The sequence below is a fragment of the Hypanus sabinus genome, chromosome 2 (genome assembly GCF_030144855.1).
Source record: "Hypanus sabinus isolate sHypSab1 chromosome 2, sHypSab1.hap1, whole genome shotgun sequence".
Classification (NCBI taxonomy): domain Eukaryota; kingdom Metazoa; phylum Chordata; class Chondrichthyes; order Myliobatiformes; family Dasyatidae; genus Hypanus; species Hypanus sabinus.
The window spans coordinates 157,930,847-157,952,469 of record NC_082707.1 but is presented as its reverse complement, the minus strand read 5'-3'; the positions used below and the strand labels follow the sequence as shown (position 1 = coordinate 157,952,469).

At 39.9% G+C, this 21,623-nt stretch overlaps 1 protein-coding gene across 4 annotated transcripts in view; it reads left to right on the top strand.

Annotated features, from left to right (window-relative positions):
* Positions 1-21,623, top strand: part of samd4a (sterile alpha motif domain containing 4A) — a 181,965-nt gene that overhangs the window by 141,002 nt on the left and 19,340 nt on the right. For all 4 annotated transcript variants that reach the window (XM_059957729.1, XM_059957735.1, XM_059957721.1 and 1 more), the window contains 2 exons: positions 6,314-6,399; positions 10,175-10,293. In XM_059957729.1, the coding sequence (XP_059813712.1) occupies positions 6,314-6,399; positions 10,175-10,293 (205 nt within the window). The remainder of the gene's footprint in view (positions 1-6,313; positions 6,400-10,174; positions 10,294-21,623) is intronic.

Here is a 21,623-nt window from a genome sequence, read left to right as displayed (position 1 = left end):
ATAGAGACAACATCAGAGATCAGAATAGAACCTGAGCCAGTGGAGCTGTTACTTGCCATGGAAGAAAGAAAAGGGGTGAGGAGCACCAGAGGGTGGCGATGGCAGGCAAGGAGATGAAATGAGAGAGGGAAAGTGGGATGGGGAATGGTGAAGGGGGGGGTTGGGGCATTACTGGAAGGTTCAAGCAATCGTTGTTCATGCCATCAGGTTGGAGGCCACCCAGGCAGAATATAAGGTGTTGTTCCTCCAATCTGAGTAAGGCCTCCCCCCCCACCCCTTTCTTTCTTCCGTGGCATTCTGTCCTCTCTTATTAGGTTCCCTCTTCTCCAGCCCTGTATCTCTTTCACCAATCAACTTTCTAGCTCTTTACTTCATCCCTCCCCTTCCCGTTTCATATATCACATTGTGTTTCTTCCTCCCCTCCCCTCCTCTCACCTTTTAAATCTACTCCTCGCCTTTTTTTTCTCCAGTTCTGCTGAAGGGTCTCAGCCGGAAACATCAACTGTATTGTTTTCCAAAGATGCTGCTTGGCCTGCTGAGTTCCTCCAGCATTTTGGGTATTTCACTGGAATTCTCTGTTGCGTTGAGTATTATTATGCCAGGGGTTGATTTTCAAAACCCTTCAAATCAAATCAAATTTAAGTATCTTCAAACCATACATAGATACAATTGAATGAGACAGTGTTCCTCATATAAATATGAGCCTAAATTTTAAATTCAGTCAAGGTCAGCTGGATGAAAGATTCTGTCTTCTGACTGTACACACTTGCTAAGTCTGTTCCTTGGGGATTTGGTTTGAGATTCAAAACTACCCCTAAATCAGTTCCCACTTGTTGAGATATCAAGGATAACTAAAATTGCACAAGGGAAAATTTACATTAGTGCCATAGGACAGGCTCTTGGTAAAGTTTGGAGTTGAGATAGAGTAAGGAGGAATTTTACTGTCTTAATGATGATGTACTGATCCAGGATTGCATAAGAGGCTTAATCAACAGTGGAACTTCTGGCTTCAAGTCAGAAGGTTGTGTGTTCAAGCTGCATTTCAGAAACATAAAAGCATAGCCTAATCTGATACCGTACTGCTGGATTGTCAGAGGTGGAGACTTTGGAATGAAGCAATACATTCTGCCCTCACCAGACAAAGAAAACACTTGTGGTTCTCTCTGTAAAAATACAGAGGGGTTTCATTTCCTCAATACCTGTATTATGAATGACTTGGTTTGTGGAAATTTAACTTTATATCAATTCCACCCGTACATTTTAAAGCATTAAAAGTTGGTAGTAATAATAAAATGTTTCATGGTATTCATAATTATTAGATACATGATAGTGCTTAGGTAATTCTGAGCGGTTATGCTTATTGAATGAAATGAAAGAATTACATAAAGTGTGCACAGAGTTGCAATATGGATTGCTATAGATAATAGAAATTTCCAATTTTAGAAAAAAATGCCTAAGAGAATGGAATCTTTACATAGCCCAAGGACTGCTTGTATTTAGCTGTCAACTAATTTCACTGAAGCAGATTGGCCTGCTAGTTATTAAACTGTTCATGTTATTTCCCTGCATTATGAAAGTGAATACAAAAATATTTAATCATTTATAGTGTGCTTTGTGGTATCTAATTAAATATGCTCTTTTGAGTTATTAGAAGGTAGAATAAGAAAACAAAACTACGGCACTGAGATGAAGGCCCTGATGAGTGTGCAGGCCTTTTAAAGTCTATGATAAACAGTCAAGCAATGTATTGGCTTACATGAGTATTTAATGTCACTGCTGTCAAGTTCTAATTACAGCTGACATTCAAGCTTTGAAATGTTTTCAATGTAAGCTAAAAATTGTCTGTCATATGTTTCAGTAGAATATCTTGCTAGGAGATATCAGTGAATCCATAATGAATGGTTCATGTCTATCTGACTGGTTATTAGAGTATTAATAATATTGTAAGGGATGAGAGATTTTCCAATATGTTGGCTGCTTTGCCAACTTACAAAGATGGCCATGAATAGATAACAACCTCAAATTAGGTGTCTTGTATTTTTACACAAAGCATCAGTGTTTAAACATGCATCCCCTGCATTTATCTTTGAAACTGATTATCCTGTTGGATTGCTAATTAAACCACATAAACTAATTATTTAATGTGAGTAACGTCTTACAAGCTTTCCAGATGCTTTTTTATTGTCTGATTGGCCTTATTTTTTAACACTCTTGCCTCTTGTGGGAAATGAGTATGATGCATAAGACATCTTAGTTTTATGGGGACAGTTTGGATAAGTGTAAGAATCCTTCAGAGTTTGAAATTTGAAGAACAGTGACCAAATAATTCCAACTCTGTTCTCTGTGTACATGGCTGAATCTTCAAATATTCTGTCTGTTGGTTCCTTGCCTCTCGATGTATAGCAATCGACTTTTCCAGATCACAGCTCAGGTTGTGACTGCCCCTTTATTCTGTGAACAGTTTGTAAAGTTCTTTAGCACGTTTCTCACATCATTCAAGAGAATTCAAGGCACAAATTTAGCACCTAACCAATACTTTTTTCAGTTGCTTGGTTCATTTGTTCATCTTTATACTTAAAGAAACATTTCCATTCCCTTATTAACACGACCGATATTAACCTATTTATTATGTCCATACACCCTTGAATTCTATACTGAATACGATATTTACATGTTCTATACATTATTTGATGGCCAAAATGACTACACCCAATGGACAAATTTATTTACTTGCTTTATTTTAGTTTTCATTCTAAGAAATTTTGCAAAGTTATATTTATTTCAATTGCAATTCATTTTGCTATTGATATATTTGATACATTATTGTTGATTTATCTTTTTCCTATAACAGTTCATATTTGAAATGAGTACCACATCATTTTCAATTTCTTCCATGCATATTGACTGCCTCTTGGATTTTTGACGTGTTACCTCTGACGTATTATTTCCTTGTTGCAAGCAATTAGATACTAGATGGGAATCTGGGACTTGGTATGAAAAGATGATGGAGCCGAAATCCCTGTGGACATTTGTAAAGTATATGGAGAAATTCTTGAAGTTAGAGCTGGGATGTGGGAATTCTTAACCACCAGGCAAAAATTTCTAAGGTCCAAATTGAGTTTAGTCTGCAATAATTTATTGAAATATATTGCTCTTAATTAACCACTGGAAAACTCAAAGTATTAAATACTTGATCCTTCAAACATTTCTTGAAGTCCAGTGTATGCATCTATTAAGAAGACTGCCTGGAGTGTAAAATGATGGAGAGAAAGTACAGTAAGTTATTAGTCTCCACAGAACAGTTTTTGATGTGACTTAGAACTTGTGTATGGGGTATTTCTACAGAATGGTTTGTGTTCAATTCGTTCTTTTAATATGGGTTTTGTTAACATTGCCATGGATAGAAGAAAGATCACTATGCTATGATACTTTTATAATGCTATTGCAACATAGAGGGCAGCAGAGCTTTGCTTCTCGATGAGCTTAATGCCTTCTATGCTCGCTTTGACCACCAGAATAGGGAGGAACCATTGTGCACCCTCACGTCTCCCAATGATCCTTTGGTCTCAGTATCTGAAGATGATGTATGGGCTGCCTTCAAGAGAGTGAATCCAAGGAAAGCATCTGGTCTGGATGGAAGACCTGTGTTGACCAAGTGGCTCTGGCATTGTACGGTATCCAACCTGTTTCAGGCAGGCTTGAATCGTACTCGTGCCCAAGGAGAACATGGTAACTTGTCTAAATGACTATTGCCCACTGGCACTTAACATTCACAGTGAAGAAGTGTTTTGAGAGGCTAGTGTTGAAGCATATCAGTTCCTGTCCGAATGGTGACTTGGATCCACTCCAATTCACCTACCAGAGCAACAGGTCTACAGCAGATGCTATCTCATTGGCTCTTCACACAACCCTTCAACATCTGGACAGTGAAGATGCATACATCAGGATGTTCTTTATCGATTACTCTCAGCAGTTAACACCATAATCCCCTCAAAACCAATCAATAACTCCAAGACCTGGGCCTCAATCCATTCTTGGATTTTCTGACTTCTGGATCACAGTAAGTTCGGATTGGCAAAATCATTTCCTCCATGGTCTTCATCAGCATTGGAGTGCCACAGGGATGTGTACTTAGATCCCTGCTCTACTTGCTTTATACCTATGACTGTGTGGCTATGTACACCTCCAGCACCATATACAAGTTTTGCTGACGACACTACTCTTGGGGGCTGTATCAAAGGTGGTGATGAATCAGCATACAGGAGGGAGGTTGAAAACTTGGCTGAATGATATAATAGCATAACCTCTCACTCAATGTCAGTAAGACCAAGGAACTGATACTGTACAACAGGAAAGGGAAACCAGAAGTCCATGCGTCTGTAATCATCAGAAGTTCAGAGGTGGAGAGGATCAATAATTTTAAATTCCGAGGTGTCACTATCTCAGAGATCTGTGCTGGGTCCATCATATAAATACTATTGCGAAGAAATCACGACAGCACCTCTACTTCCTCAGGAGTCTGCAGAGGTTCAGCATATCATTGAAAATCTTGGCAAGCTTCAATAGATATGTGGTGGAAAGTGTGCTGACTGCTTGCAGTATTGGCTGGTATGAGAACACCAATGCCTTTGAGAGGAAAATCCTATAAAAGGTATTGGATTCAGCCCAGTACATCATGGGTAAAACCCTCCCAACCATTGAACAAATCTACAGGAAAGGTTGTTGTAGAACAGTAGTGTTCATCAAAGATCCTCACCACCCAGGCAATGCTCTTTTCTCGCTGCTGCCATGAGGTGGATGATACAGGTACCTCAGGAGTCACACAACCAGGGTCAAGAACAGTTACTACCCCTCAACCATTAGGATCTTGAACAAATGAGGTTAGCTACACTCATTTAAGGACTCTGTTATATTGTTGTTTCATGCTCATTATTTTTTGCTATTTATTCATAGTAGTATTTGCACAGTCCTTTTACAGTATAGTTGATGCTTATAGATTAAAGTTACTGTTCTACAGATTTGCTAAGTATGCCCATATTTCACATTTTCACATTTTATGGTGGATTGGTGTTGGGGTCAGAATAGAATGGAAAATGGGAGGTGACAAAAGATAAATTACAACTTTTTAAATAGCAAATATGTCCAATGAAGTGGAAGAACTGAGAGCTTGAGATACAAATACATACATTTAAAAATGGAATAGTGAGTGATAACTAACTATCCAAATGTTGTAATGAATATTAAACAGCAAGTATCAATTTAAACTTGAGCTAAATCATTGTTCTGTGTACTCAATTGTAAAAATATTGGTGTATTATAAATTCTCTGAGAAATTACTCAGCATAATTTGTAATTGATTTGAGTGACTGGTTCTGTGCTTAGTATGGAGGTGATTAAGGTGATAAGACTGTACAAAGATTTCAGCTATTCGGGATGAAGAGGATATTAGTGAATCATTTAAAAAAACAAAGAAATGGTCTATGTATGAAGCAGATTTCATTTTGTGCAATAGAATACAGAAAGCATGCTATATTGAAGAAATAATTAGAAAAGGTTTAAATTTTTTAAAAATTCAAAAAGTACGAGGAAATGCAATTAGAGTGGTCCTGAGCTCCTTCCTAAACAGTTTCTAAAAATTAATTTCTCTTGCTTTTAACTTTATTTTGGGTCACTGTTGACTCTTATGCTTCATATCCCCAGCCAATATTTGAAACAAATTTTATATGGTCTTAAAATTTATTTTAATTCCTTGTTATTTGTCTTTAATTTGTCATGAGAGATAATTTTCTCCCCCAAATTCTTAGCATATTTCTATATCAAAATTTAGTCTCACGACATACAATATATTTATATGTCTACATGTTACTGTTTTTCTGTATTTCAGCCTGTTATCTACCCTGAGGTCTTTGACTATCTGTTTCTTACTTGTATCCGTCTGCCACTCTTTCCTTTATTCTCTTCCCAGATGTCCCCAACGCTCTCTTTTCTGAATGTTTGAATACAATTCTCTATTGCTCATTCTTGTTATACAAGTCTTCTTCTTACAGTGCTCTCATTCTGATTATCATTTATATTAATCTCATTCTCACTCATTTTCATTATTCTCCTATCTCCTCTCTTCCTCTTGCATGGTCAGTCAATGATTGTTTAAAATCCCTGATGGGAATTTGTGCAAATATGTCCACTGTAGTGGTCATGCTTTAGAACTAAGTTTTGCCTTAGTTTTCAAAGATGTGTATAGAACCCTTGGAAGTTGTTTCTTTTATCAGTGCCAGTGCCATTCTTTGTAATATTTGACTCTTCTATTTTACAGTATGTACACAACTGCTTGTATCCAGACCAGATGAAGAAAACATAAGTTCCTACCTGCAACTCATTGACAAATGTGTAGCTCATGAGGTGAGAATTTTTTTTAAAAAGAAAACTTAAACAATCTGTTCAATTTAATCTATTTGGAAAAACCTATTTACAAATTTATCCATCCACTTCTCGTAATATAATTTGAAATCATTTTGGGGCTAGCTATTTCCTTGTAGTTTACTGTCATATGCATCTAACATACCAGGGAGGAAGAGTGAACTATATATTGAAGAAAACATTAAGTTTTTAACATTTTTATTATTTTTTTGATGTGTCACTCCAAGATTACCCAGTTACTCCATTTAGTAGTGTACTGTATGGCCTACAGTATAATAAGGGACTACTCTATGTTATAGGGACATGTTATTGCATGCAATATTAGGCGCGTATTGATCTGTACGTGTGTGCCGAGTTTGGCTTGTGCCAGTAAAGAAACATGAACTTAGCTCCCGTCTCCAGTGTTTTTATTAATAGCATTGTTGTGTAGCCAGGCCACATGCACAACAAATTGGCAATGAGGCTAATGAGCCTACATCGTATTGGAACAACATGTTTTAATTGATAATGACACTTGGAAGAAGAGCACAAGAAACGAGCCAAGGAGCGGGAGAAGGAGGCAGAGCGAGGCCGCGAGTCTAAAAGGAAGCAGAAGCACAGCTGGGGTCAGGAACGTCGGGAGACCAAGAGACACAGTCGGTGCCGCAGCACATCCAGCCGAGACTGTAGCTGGCACTAACCCCCAGGGACTGAGGGTCTGCCTGCCCCTGAAAGGAGATGAAAAGGAGCGACACACACTCTTTTCCAAAGAGGACTTTCCCCTTTGTTTTTTTTTACCGTGGAGAGCTGTAAATGCCGAGTTGCTAAATGTGTTCCAGGCTGAAATATATTTTGGACTGTAAAAGAATCAATGGTATGTAGTTTGGGAAGGAATATGGAACCAAGGCCACAGATCAAATTAGCCACAGTTCTATTTACTAGCAAAGCAGAGTCAGGAAGCAGTATAACCTCTTCCTGCTGGACTTTGTTACCTTGTAATCAAAATATTTAAACATTGCTTATGCAACCTTTTCAATCATGATACTGCTCTATTTGTACTGAAGTTGTTTCTGAAGTAGTTTTCTCTTTGATGGAAACAAACTGCTTAATTTTAGTGTGAATACTTTGAAGTTTCAAAATTCTTGCATTTGCAATTAAAAGCCTGCTAATTTCTTAATCCCACTGTAAAATACTTTTGATGGAGCTCTGAAGCTACCACCATTTAAATAGGAAATAATCAGCATTATTTTGGAGCAGTTAAATCTGTGCTAATAGAGCAGTACCACCAAATGATTGTAACTGAGTTAGTGGGGTGGAAGTCTAGTACTGGATGATGAACATGGTCAGGCACCTGGTCTCAGCGAGTGAGTCTTTTTGACATTGTTCTCACAACTCCCTAATCTTTAGCATCTATATGTAAAAGGATAGGAACAGACGATATGAGCAAGTATTTAACTGAGAGGGCTAATGACGATGGTGGTTGACAGGAACTTGGGAGCGTAAACTGGGAACAGACGTTCTCAGGGAAAAGCACAGCCAAAATGTGAAGGTTGTTTAGGGACATCTTCATGGGGTTCTATTTAGATTTGTCCCATTGAGACAGGGAGAGGATAGTAGGATGAAGGGATCACAAGAGGTGGAACATTTAGTCAACAGGAAGAAAGTGTAGTGAATGTTTTGAAGGCAAAGTCAGACGATGCTGTTCAGAATTATAAGGTACCCAGGGAAGGACTTAAAAAGGGACTTAAGAGAGCTAGAAGGGGAGGTGAGAAGGTTTTCGCGAGTAGGACTAAGGAAAACCCCAAGTTTTCTACACATACATGAAGAACAGGAGATGATGAGAGTAAGGTTAGGACTTATGAGCGATAATAGAGATACGTGCCTGATGGTGAAGGAGGTAAGGGGAGGTCCTTAATGCATACCTTTCTTCAGTGTTTACCAATGAAAGGGACTTTGACAAATGTGAGTTAATATAGAACAGGGTACTGTCTTGGAGCATGTGGAGGTTAAGAACTTTTTGGAGTTCTTGGAAAAAATTAGGATAATTAAGTCCCTAGGGTTGAATAGAATGTACCTTAGGTTGCTACTTGAAGCGAGGGTCAAGATTGCTGGGATATTGGCGATAATACTTGCATCCTCTCTTCCCACTGGAATAGTACAAGGATTGGAGCATCACAAATGTTGTTCTGTTATTCAAGAAAAGCAATAGGAAAAATTCTGAGAATTATTGACCAGTGAGTCTATTCAGTGGTGGGCAAGCTATTGGCGAGCATTCTTAAGGACAGGATTTACGAACATTTGGAGAAGTGTAATCTTATTAGGATAGTCAGTATGACTTTATGATGGGCAAGTTTTGCCTTTTAAGCCTAATTGAGGAAGTGGCAAAACAAATTGATGGAGATAGAGTGGTGGATGTGGTATGCATGTATTTTAGTAAGGCATTTGACAAGTTCCCCTTGATAGCTGCATCCATAAAGACAGGAGGCATGGGATGAATGGGATGGAAACTTGACTGTTTAGATTCCAAATTACTTTGCCCACAAAGGTAGAGGGTGGTGGTAGATGGTGGGTATTCTTGTCAGTAAGTCAGTGACTGGTGGTGTTCCACAGGGGTCTGTTCTGGGACCCCTGTTCTTTGTGATTTTTAAAATTGACTTGGATGAGGAAGTGGAAGAGTGGGTTAGATGTAATTCTGATAACATGTGAAGGTTGGTGGTGTGGATAGTATAGAAGATTGCCATAGGCTTCAGCAGTTTATGGATAATGTGCGGAGTTGAGCAGAGAAATAGCAGTTAGAGAGTTAGAGTTGAATCTAGATAAGAAAACTTGACAGCAGAGTACAAAGTTGGTAGCAGGATTCTTAGCAGCATAGAGGAACAATGGCATCCTGGGGTCCAGGTCCATAGATCTCTCAAAGATGTTGAAAAGTGTTAAAACTTTAAGTTACCATTTAGATTTATTTAGTTGCTTTTGTAGTTGTATTAACTGTATTTTTCAAAAATATCTGTTATTGATAATGGCCTTTTTTCTGAAAAAGTTGTTATAAATGTGCTAATACCCAGTACGTACCTAGGGTTATTCAGCTTTGGTCTTCATAGTTAAATATTCAATTCTGCAAAAATGATGTACTTCAAGTAATGCTAGATGGATACAAGATATTTTGTAACTTAAGTTTTGTAACTTATTTTTGAGAAAAGTATCCTGCCAATATTACTCCTGCAGCCAGTTCTGCCTCAACAGATTTACTGGTACTACATATCTTTATGTTCTGTGGGTGTTCAGAGTGTACACACTGGGTTGCTTCGATTGCTTGTCAAATGATGTGTTTCTGAATTCCATGTAAAAGAGACAACATTCTTATTTAATATATTATTAAATATATTACATTTATTTTATTTAACTTTCATAAATCCCAATATATAGAAATTAAATTTATTTTATATTGTTTCAGTAAATAATTTTCAAAGATACTATTGTGCTGGTTCTTAAATTGAAGTAGGTATTTATTATATATCTGGCATCTTTATGTATCGACATAAATATCTGACCAGATCAATGTGAAACCTAATGCATGATTCCTTACTGATTTAAGCAAAAGAAACCAGGAATTTTTCTACTGAGACCTGAAATAAATATTACAACTCTTTTAAAAAAAATCCTGTTATTATTAAATAATGTTTAATTAGTACATGTTGACTAAGTGAAAACAATAATTTTAGATTGTACAAGTGTAATGACATTTTGCAGTTTTAATTAGAATTGTTTGCTTTCCTCTTAGGCTTTTACAGAAACACAGAAGAAAAGATTATTGTCTTGGAAACAGCAGGTTCAGAAGCTGTTTAGATCTTTCCCCCGGAAATCTCTCTTGGATATGCCAGGCTATCGACAGCAAAGAAAGTATGCTTTAATATTTATCTTCTCAATTCTGAACTTTTCTGAATTATTTTAAACTTATTTTGATTTCTAACTAAGAATGTATTTTATCTCATTGAATTGTGGAACAACTGAAAAACTAAATGATAAATTTCTATCTCCTTAGTTTTGCAAGAATTTACACGGATAATTTAAACTTGACTTTAAAAATGTCACTCAAGCGATATTCAGTTTCTTGCTGATCCTTTTTGCTTTTCCATGTATAATGTTTGGGTAAATACTACTTAATCTACCATTGCCTATAACCTCATTACCTTGCATACCTCTTGCTCAACAAATACAATCAAGCCATAAGACAAATCCTGATTGATTAACACAGAAGAACATGCTGGAAAAAACACTAGCAGCGCTTGAAAATGAGGTGGCAACTGAACAGAGCAGTAACACAGTACTACTTGTTTGCCAAATACCATGTAATAGATAGAGCTCAGTGATCCCACAACCATTGGATTAGATAAAAGCTTCCCTCAACCACATCTCTTCTGATTCGTGCATGTCAGCTCTTACCCCATCCTCCCACCACCCTATCAGAGATAGGGTTCCTTTTGTCCTCACCTACTACCTCACCAGCCTTCACATCCAGCAAATAATTCTCCGAAACTTCTGCCAGCTCCAATGGGATCCCAACACCGACCACGTTTTTCTCTTCCCAACCCCTCCCCCCCACTTTCAGCTTTCCGCAGGGTCTAGCTCCCTATGCAACTCCCTTGTCCATTCGATTCTCCCCACTGATCCCCTTCCTGGCTCTTATCCTTGCAAGCAGAATGAGTGCTACACCTGCCCCTACACCACCTCCCTCACTACCATTCAGGGCCTAAACAGTCCTTCTAGGTGAGGCGACTCTTCACCTGTGAATCTGTTGGGGTCATTTACTGTATTCGATGCTCCTGGTGTGGCCTCCTCTATATTGTTGAGACCATTGGGAGATTCCCCCTTGTTTTGGCAGATAGAGCATAGATGCTCAGCGAAGTGGTCTCCCAAACTATGCCAGGTCTCACCAATGTACAGGAGGATAATTATCTCCCAGTGGACATTCATTTTAATTCCACTTCCCATTCCCATTCCGATATGTCTATACATGTCTTCCTCCACTGTCATGATGAAGCCACATTAGGTTGGAGGGAGAACACCTTGTATTCAGTCTGAATAGCTTCCAACCTGATGGCATGAACACTGATTTCTTGAACTTCCGGTATTGCCCCCTCCCACCACCCCCTTCACCATTCCCAATCCCCTTCCCTCTGGTGCTCCTCCCCCCTTTTTTTTTCTTCCATAGTATTCCACCTCTTTCATCAATCAACTTCCCAGCTCTTTACTTCGTCCTTTCCCCTCCAGGTTTCCCCATCACCTGATATTTCTCTCTCCCCTCCCCCACCTTTCTTCTTTTTCTCCAGTCCTGTCGAAATGTTGACTGTGCTTTTTTCCATAGATGCTGCCTAGCTGCTGAGTTCCTCCAACATTCTTAGTGTGTTGCAAAGTCCTTCATCTGTCTGTCCATACCATAGCACACAGACATAGAAGGATTCTACTTTGCTGTTTCTGTAGCAGTTTTGTTTTACCAGTCAGGGTTGTTAGCCCTGAGCTTAACCCCCAAACATGCAGGGCCAGTGGACCACTCTTAGTCTAGCCTCTACCCTTTGACCTGTTTGGTATGAATGACCCTACCAAAAGCCAAAGCACAAGGTCCTGGCTCAGGGGTGTCAAACTACCAGCCAGCATCCGGCCCATGAAGGTGTTCAGTCTGGCCTGTGGGATGATTTGGGGGGAAAAAAAGAATATTTATGACCATTTATTATGTATCAGTACGGCAGCCGTACAATAGGTGGCAGTTAATCACCCGCTGTGCATAAGCAGCTACCACCCTGCACTGAAGACCACTAGGGCCCTAGGTACGTCATCAGATACAGTATAAACACACAGAGTACTCAGGTAAGTAACACCTGCAACAAGGCTGAGACTGTTTGCTGCTGTGGTCCAAAATACTTTCCAAGAAAAGTTGACATTGAAGGTCAGATGTTCAACGATAATTAGAAAGATTGTTTTTTTCTTCTGTGAGGTCAACGGCAAACAAAAGTACAATATTAAACGACACTATGAGACGTCACATGGAGAAAAATATGACGAGTACGCAGGACGACTCAGAACGCAAAAGGTAAATGAGCTTGAAGCAGCTCTGAAAAAACAGCAATCGGTGTTCACCAAAAGTTGAGAGACTCATGATGGAGCTGTCAAGGCCAGTGATATTATTGTCAACAAAATAGCTGCTGCATCAAAGCCATACTCAGAGGGGTAATTCATCAAAGCATGCAGGCTGATGGCAGCTGAGCTGGTGTGCTCTGAGACGGAGACAGGCTTTTGGTAATATCAGCTTGTCAAGAAATCCTGTGGCAGAGAGAATCGGGGACTTTGCAGGAGATTTGAACAGTCAACTGAAAGACAAATTGATGTCATTTATTGTCTTCTCTATTGCAATTGATGAGAGCACCGACATGACTGATGTAGCTCAACTGGGAATATTTCTTCATGGTGTTGATGCATCTTTGATCATCGCCGAGGAATTTGTGGAGATGGTGCCCATGACAAACACCACAACAACGAACAATGTTTTCTCCAGCCTCATCGGGGCCTTGGACAGACTGGGGGTTGACTACCGTCATGCAGTCAGCGTGGCAACAGGTGGTGCACCATCCATGGTCAGGAAAAAGGCAGTTATTGTTGCGAAACTCTAAGAGAAAGTTCAGATAGAGAAACCAGAGCAGGAATTCTGGAATTTTCATTGTATTATACACCAAGGGGCGTTATGTAGCAGGAGCCTGAACATGGACAATGTCATGGATATAGTAATCAAAACAGTAAAAAAAAAACAAAAAAAAAACAGTTAATTTTATTAGAGCCAAGCGACTCAACCATCAGCAATTTGACACTCTTTTGTCCGAAAGTAATATTGGACATGGCCTACCCTACCACACTGAAGTCCGCTGGTTGAGCAGTGGGGTTGTGCTGAAACGATTTTTTCAATTACGTGTGGAAATTGGACTATCATGAATGAGCAAGGGAAGCCAGTGGCAGAGTTGGATGATCCAGACTGGCTTCATGATCTTGCATTTTTGGTGCATATAACAGAGCTCTTAAATGTGCTTAATGTTAACATGCAAGGCAGCAACAAACTTGTTACGGAATACTACAACAGCATTCGTTTCTTTCAAATTAAATTAGGCCTGTGGGAGATGCAACTATCCCGGAGCAACCCAGCTCATTTCCCCTCTTTGTAGTCTGTGTGTGTCGAATAATAGGAATTATTGACAACATGGACAGGTACAAGGACAAAATATTGCGGCTGAAAAGTGAACTTCAGAATTGTTTCCAAGTCTTCACTTAGCTCGAGAAAGAATTCTCACTATTTTGCTCGCTGTTTGCGGTCAACGCAGCATCAGATGTGCCGGAGGAACTCCAAATGGAACTAATTGAAATTCAGTGTAATTGAGCTTTGAAATATAAATTTGAGACTGTAGGTCTGGACTCATTCTATCAATACCTGGGACCGATCTACCCCAAGATGACAGACTTTGCCTCAAAGATCCTTTGCATGTTTGGAACAACATATCTCTGTGAGCAGGCGTTCTTCATAATGAACAGTAACAAATCCAAACTGCGCTCGCAGTTGACACACAGACATCTAAATGACATTATGAAAATCACAACTGCCCAGAAACTGGTCCCTGATGTTGACAGGCTGGTTAAAGCCAAGAGATGTCAGGTGTCTGGAAGCAGCAAATGAAAAATGAGTGATACTGTTGGATGCACTGCTACATGTAAGCAAAATGCATTATGAAATATTGAGTGTCATAATATTGTGATTCATTCATTTTCTCACTATTCTATTACTGTAAATGTGATCACTTCATTAAAAATTGAGGCTAACTGGGTTCATTGTCTGAGTTTGATTGGTGGAAGCAAGTTAATAAAAATTAGGTGCAGTTGTGTAGCCTACATTTACAATTTGTTTCGTTAGGTCTACATTTGGGTCTGCTAATGTTCGATTTCAAATGGTTTATTAATGGAAAGGGTGTGGCTCCCAAAGCAACCTTAGCCAAAATAGCATTGTTTTTTCTCTCTCTCATCACAACTTTCTTATAGCCTATGTAAGTTAATACTAATCAAAAAATAATGCTTGCTAGGCAATCTTCTTCATAAGAAATGAAATTCGTAAAGTGAAACACTTTGTAGTTATAGCAGAGACTGAGAAACATGAGAGCAGGTTGAAAAAAGGAAGGCAACGAAAACTGTGGAAGCACAACTGATCTGGCCCGCACAAAGTCACATTTTGCCCAATCCGGCCTGTGACCTAAAATGAGTTTGACACCCCTGCCCTAGCTCAAGCCAACTTAGCTTTCTGGGTCATTGAGGTATTTGAGCCTCTAAATCATGACAAGGTTGTGGTCCTCTTAGAGCCTTTCTTTGATAAGGGGCCCTAAACCTTCTCACAACATTCCAAACGCTAAAGCATTACACCTTTGATTTTATATTTGAGTCCTCTTGAAATGAATGCTAACATTGCATTTGCCTTCCTTCCCACCAATTCAACCTGCAACATAACCTTTAGGGAATCATGTAATGGATCTGAATCCTCAATTTGCACCCCTTTTAGAAAATACCCAAAATCCATGACCATACACTTCCCTACACTGTATTTGACCTGCCACTTGTTTGCCTATTCACCTAATCTGCCTTAAGTTCTTCTGCAAAGTCCCTCTTCCTCAACATTACCTGACCCTCTCCCTATCTCCGTATCATCTGCAAACCTGGCCACAAAAAGAAAAAATTCCTTCATCTAAATCACTGACAAGTGACATGAAGAGAAGCAGTTCCAATACTGATCCCTGCGTAACACCAGAAATCATTGGTAGCCAACCAGAAAATGGTCCCTTTATTCTCACACTTTGCATCTCACCAGACAGCCAGTCTTCTGTATACGCTAGTATCTTTCCTGTAATACCATGGTCTCTGGTCTCTGTCTTATCAAGCAACCTCATATGTGGCACCTTGTCAAAGGCTTTCAGAAAATCCAAGTAAACAACATCCACAGACTCTCTATTGTCTATCCTGCCTGTTATTTCCTCAAAGAATTCCAATAGATTTGTCAGGCAAGATTTCACCTTAAAAAAACCATGCTGACTTTGGCCTGTTTTATCATGTGCCTCTAAGTACCCCAAAACCTTATTCTTAGTAATAGACTCCAACACCTTACCAGCCGCTGAAGTCAGGTTAACTGGCCTACAAGTTCCTGTATGTTGCCTTCTCTTAAAGAGTAGAGTGGCATTTTCAATTTTCCAGTCTTCCAGAATCATTCTAGGATCTAAATTCTTGGAAGATCAGATTAGTGCCTCCACGATCTCTTCAGACACCTCTTTTACCATGGGGTGTAGTCCATCTGGTCCAGGTGACTTACCTACCTTCAGACCTTACAGCTTCCCAAATACCTTCTTAGTAATTGCGATTACACTCTTCTGTTACCTGACACACTCGAATTTCTGGCAGATTGCTGGTATTTTCCACAATGAAGACTGGTGCAAAATACTTACTGATTTTGTCTGCTATTTCTTTGCACCCATTACTACATCTCCAGCGTATTTCCAGTGGTCCAGTGTCCACTCACACCTCTCTTTTACTCATTAAAACTTTTTGATATCCTATCTAATAAAATTTTTGCTATCCCCTTATATTATTGGCTAGCTTACCTTCATATTTTATCTTTTCTCTCTTTATTACTTATTTAGTTGTCATCTGTTATTTTTTAAAAATCTTCCCAATTCTCTAGCATCCCACTAATTTGTACAATGTTACGTGCTGTGCTTTGCTTTTATACTGTCTGTGACTTCACGATTGCCTCATCCTCCCTTTAGAGTACTACCTATTTTGGATGAGCCTTCCAAATTGCTCCCAGGAGGTTCAGCTATTGCTGTTCTTCCATGATCCTGCCTTGTGTTCACTTCCTGTCAAATTTGGCTAGCTCTTCTCTCATACCTCTTAGTTTTCTTTACTCTAGTCTAAAACTGATTCACCTGATCTTAGCTTTTATAGAATCATGATTTCTTGAAAACGGTGTCACAGGTAGATAAGGATTTAAAGAGAACTTTTGGCATAGTGACCTTCATAAATCAGGGTGTTGAGTGCAGGAATTGGGATGTTATGTTGAAGCTGTATTGAACATTGGGGAGGCCAAATTTGGTTATTGTGTGCATTTCTGGTCACTACCTTTAGGAAAGATATTAACAAGCTTGAAAGAGTGCAGAAAAAATTTACAAAGATTTTGCCAGGACTTTAGGACCTGAGTTACAGGGAAAGACTGGATTCATTCCCTGGAGCACAGGGGAAAGCTTACAGAGGTACACAAAATTGAGGATTATAGACAGAATAAACAAATGCAAGCTTTTCTCCTCAAATTAGGATAGACTAGCGCTTGAGGTCACAGGTTAAGGGTGAAATATTAAAGGGGAACCTGAGGGAGTATATCAGTCAGAAGATGGCTAGAATGTAAAACAAGTTAACAGCAGAGGTGGTGGATTTTAACATTGAAGAGAAGTCTGAATGGATTATGTGGATGCGAAATGTGTGGAGGGCCAACATCGAGATGCAGGCAAATATGAGTTAGAGAGAAATAGGTTGCCATGAAATGGTCAAGCTAAATGGCTTGTTTCTGTGGTGTAATGAGTGTAAACCTGATCCCTTAAAATGCTCTTCAGTAACTTCCCTACCCTGATGTGAGACTCACTTCTGCCATCATTCTGGTTAGTGTTCCCTTACAATCAATTTTTGTCAGCTCCTCTGTCATACCTCTGCAGTTCCCAATACTCCACTGCAATACTGATACATCTGTTTTCAGATTCTCATCCTCAAACTGCAAGGCGAACTCTCTAAAGATTCCTTTGCCTTAAGCTCCCGAATAAAATCTGTTTCAGTGCACAATACCTAACCAAGAATTGCTTTTACCTTAGTGGGCTCAACGATAAGCTGCTCTAAATTTTACTGATTTTTCCCAATCTACCTACATATTGAAATCCCGCCATGACTACATTACTCTCTTTACATGCCTTTTCTATCTCCCATTGTAATTTGTACCCCATCTCCTGGCTACTGTTCAGAGGCCTGTATGTAACCCTCATCGGGGTCTTTTTACATTTACAGTTTCTGAACTTTCATCTTCAGTCCTGTAATCATCACCCTTTTCAATTTTGACTTCATGTTACCATGAGTAAGGGGGTTAGAGGATGTCTGAAGATTTCTTTTTCAATCAAACTCATTGTAATCTGGGATGCATTGCCTAAGAGGGGAATGGAGGCTGATGCACCAGTGCTGGTAAATGGAATTAGTACAGTCGGCCCTCCTTATCCGTGGATTCCACATGTATGGATTCAACCAACTGTGGAACGGGAAAACCCAGAAGTTCTCTCTCCAGCACTCGTTTGAGCATGTACAGACTGTTTTTTTTCTTGTCATTATTCCCTAAACCAGGGGTCAGCAACCTTTACCACTGAAAGAGCCACTTGGTCCCGTTTCCCACAGAAAAGAAAACACTGGGAGCCGCAAAACCCGTTTGACATTTAAAATGAAATAACACTGCATACAACGTTTTTTTTGCCTTTATGCTATGTATAAACAAACTATAATGTGTTGCATTTATGAAATTGATGAACTCCTGCAGAGAAAACGAAATTACATTTCTGCATGCAACAAAAACATTTTGAACTCCGAAAAAAAGACGTTGGGTTGAAAGTTACTTTTAAGTAAAATATTCAATGTCTATTTGAGTCCTTCTTGTATTTATGAAAAACGCCGAACTTAAATTTTCCGCCAGCAGCAAACCAAAAATAACGTCAGCCAGCTGTCATCCTGAAAAATGAAAGGACTATTTCACTGAACAATGAAAAAATATGAATATAAGTAAAATAATAGGCAATTAAAATATTTATCATACTTGGTTAATGGGATTTCTGCTCCTGGACCTCAGCGCACAGCGTCTGCACATCAGGGCTGTATGATGTCACCTTCATCTTTACACAGGATCGCAAGCTGTCATCTGTGAGGTTTTCAATATCACTCCATTTGTGTTTCTGAGCAAGAACGGCCTTCTGACGGGCAACATCTTCAAGGTCTGCTGTCAAGCGTCTAAACTTGGACACCCATATGTCTTTGTCGGCTATGTCGGCCAGTTCCATCTCAAGATCAGGTTGACTCACACCTGCCAATGCAGTCGTATTCAGTAGGGAAGGATCGATGCTTAAGGGAGTGACCGGGAAGGATAATGTGTTTTTTTCCTCTCTGAACTCACAGAAGCGTTTCCCAAACGATGTTTGCATTGCGATGATTGCAGAATGTAAATACTCCGAAATTATCATGTCGTGACCTTGTTTGAACTCTCTCAAATTGGGGAAGTGAGACAAAGTGCCTTTCTGTAAATCTCTGGCAAGCACTGTCAACTTGCGCTCGAATGCCAAAACATCCTCCAACATGTGCAGGGCTGTACGTCCTTTCCCCTGAAGAGCTGTGTTCAGCGTGTTCAGGTGCGCTGTCATGTCTACCATGAAGTGTAGCTTTTCCAGCCACTCTGGCTGTTCCAGCTCAGGAAAGGTGAGCCCTTTGCTGCCCAGGAAAGTTTTCACTTCTTCCAGACACGCGACAAAGCGTTTCAGCACCTTCCGTCTGGACAGCCAGCGATAAAAACACGTTGTAGCGGTGTCAGTAAACTGCAGTCAAAGATAGCTTTATTCGAACTAAACAGCCTTGCTTTTAAGCCTCCCTCAACCCAGCCCCCATGGACGCAGATGCTGCAAAAGACGCGTACTCACAAACCCCCGTAGGCTATCTCCCTTAGCCGGAATGCTGGCTAATTGTGAGCCGTTTCGGATGTGGCAGGAAATGTGTCGCTACACTTAGGTTGTACAAGATCACCATAATTACATTTCAAAAGCTAACAAACTAACATAAAATACATTTTAATTAAATACTGACCAATTATTTCCCAAAGCCACAGGGAGCCGCAGCACAGAGGTGAAAGAGCCACAAATGGCTCGGGAGCCGCAGGTTGCCGACCCCCGCCCTAAACAATGCAGTATAACAACTATTTAGATAGAATTTACTTTGTATTAGGTGTTATAAGTAATCTAGAGATGATTTAAAAGTACAGGCAGTCTCCGGGTTATGAATGAGTTCCGTTCCTGAGCCTGTCTTTTAAGTCGGATTTGAAGTTAGAACAGGCACATCCGGTATTATTTAGCATCAGTTAGTCAAACGTTTTTCTTAGTATATAGTACATATTTTACCTTTCTATGCATATAAAACATTTAAGAAGCATATGTATTTCAATAATTAAATCACTGCGTTGCTTAGTATTAATTGTAGCTTTCATCGGGGCAGGGCCCTTCACATGCTCCATTAAAATTGTTCCAGTTGTTGACCGGCTATAGCCTAACACTTTTCCAATGACCAATGACATTTCACCTCTTCCTGATCGCTTTTTTACTTCCACCTGATTTTCGATCGTGATTATTTTCGTGAACAGTGTTACGTATCCCGTAACTGGATAACTTACCAGCAAAGATAGAGAGGTCTGTTGAAGTCTGTTGTCACTATTTTCAAACGTTTTATTCGTAAAGGGACACAAAAGTAGGGTTAATACATACATTCAGATCGGGCACATTGTCGACACTCAATCTAAAGCGCGGGTATATTAATAATCATCATTAAGAAGTGAGCTCTGCTGATGTCTAGGGGTTAATAGATTGTCCGTTGGAAATATAAAAGTCACTCAGAAGGCTGCAGGCCTCAGTCCTTTGAAAATCGCTGGGTTTCACGTGGGGCGACCGAGAGAGAGAGATTTGGGAGAAGAGAAAGAACTTGCCGAGTCTTGATGAATCTTCCATGAAATCGGGGGAACGTTTGTTTCCTCTCCCCGATGTTAGTTAAAAGCGGTTTCCTGTGATTCCAGCCACAGATTCCATTCCCGGAATCTAACGCACGTGGCTTCCTTCAGAATGGCTTCCCGCTGCTGCGGGACACTCTCGTGTCTTCTGGGTGCGTCTGAGGGGCTGTCCCCCTGAGACTCTCCTTTATACTTCCTCACGGGGTCGCAGGTGTCAATCAGGTTGGGATGATGCAATCTCTCTCTCAACCAGCCCACCTTGCCCAAAGGCTTTTCACGTGATCTCCATGAGACAATAGTCGCTGTTGTCTTTATTCTGTATCACTGGTGGGACCTGCAATTTGGCACCTCTCTCTCTCTCTCTCTCTCCCCGACTGGGTCTACTGACCCCCCCCCCCCCCTTTCGACGGGTGCTCTTGCGATTCTCACAAAGGAGGGGGCTGAGATCATAACAACAGAAACATAGCGGATTCAGAGCTGCGCCCAGTCCTAATGTCCACCACACTGAGATATGTTAAATAAAGTCTGGGGTTCCGCTGGGTCCTAAAGACCACCGCACTGGGACAGGTTAAATAAGGGAGTTGAGCATCCGTGACTTTTGGTATCCGCGGGAGATCCCGGAACCAATCCCCCACGGATAAGGAAGGCCGACTGTGTGTAGATATATATCTAGTATAGACATGGTGGGCTGAAAAGTCAGAAGTGGAGATTTGTTTCCCAGAATTGTGAGACAATGACCACCAACCACAAAAGTATGTCTAATATCTATCTTTGACATTCAATGGCAATGCCATGGCTGTGTCTCCCATTATCAACACCCAAGAGGAAATGCACAGCTTAACAAGCCACACTGACTGCACTGGGTATCTTGCCATCCTGAAGCACTCATGTTGTTAAGACAAAATCAGATACTTGTTGAACATTCTCCACTTGTCTGGATACATGTAGTTCCAAAAGAGTTCAAGAAACTCTGCAACATCTAAGATAAAACATCTCATCTATAGGCACACATCCAGAACCCTAAATGTTCTTCTCTTCACCAATAATGTTCTGTAGCTGCAGCATGTATTTACAAAAAGCATGGTAATTACTGATCTTTGCTTCTCTGACAATAAACTCAGTGTCTCATTTTACCAAGGACAAAAACAATGATCGCATGAAAAAGAAATCACAACTCATATGTAAGTTGCACACCATCTTCATTTGGAATTATTTTATATCCCTTCATCACCACATCTAAATTGAATAATACCCAACCCATTAAAATTATGAGAGTATCTTCTCAGAAGGTCTACTGTGTTTCAAGGGTTATGAAATACCAACAACTCTGAGGGCACTTGGAGACAGTCAAATGGATACCTTGTCAGACAGGTCA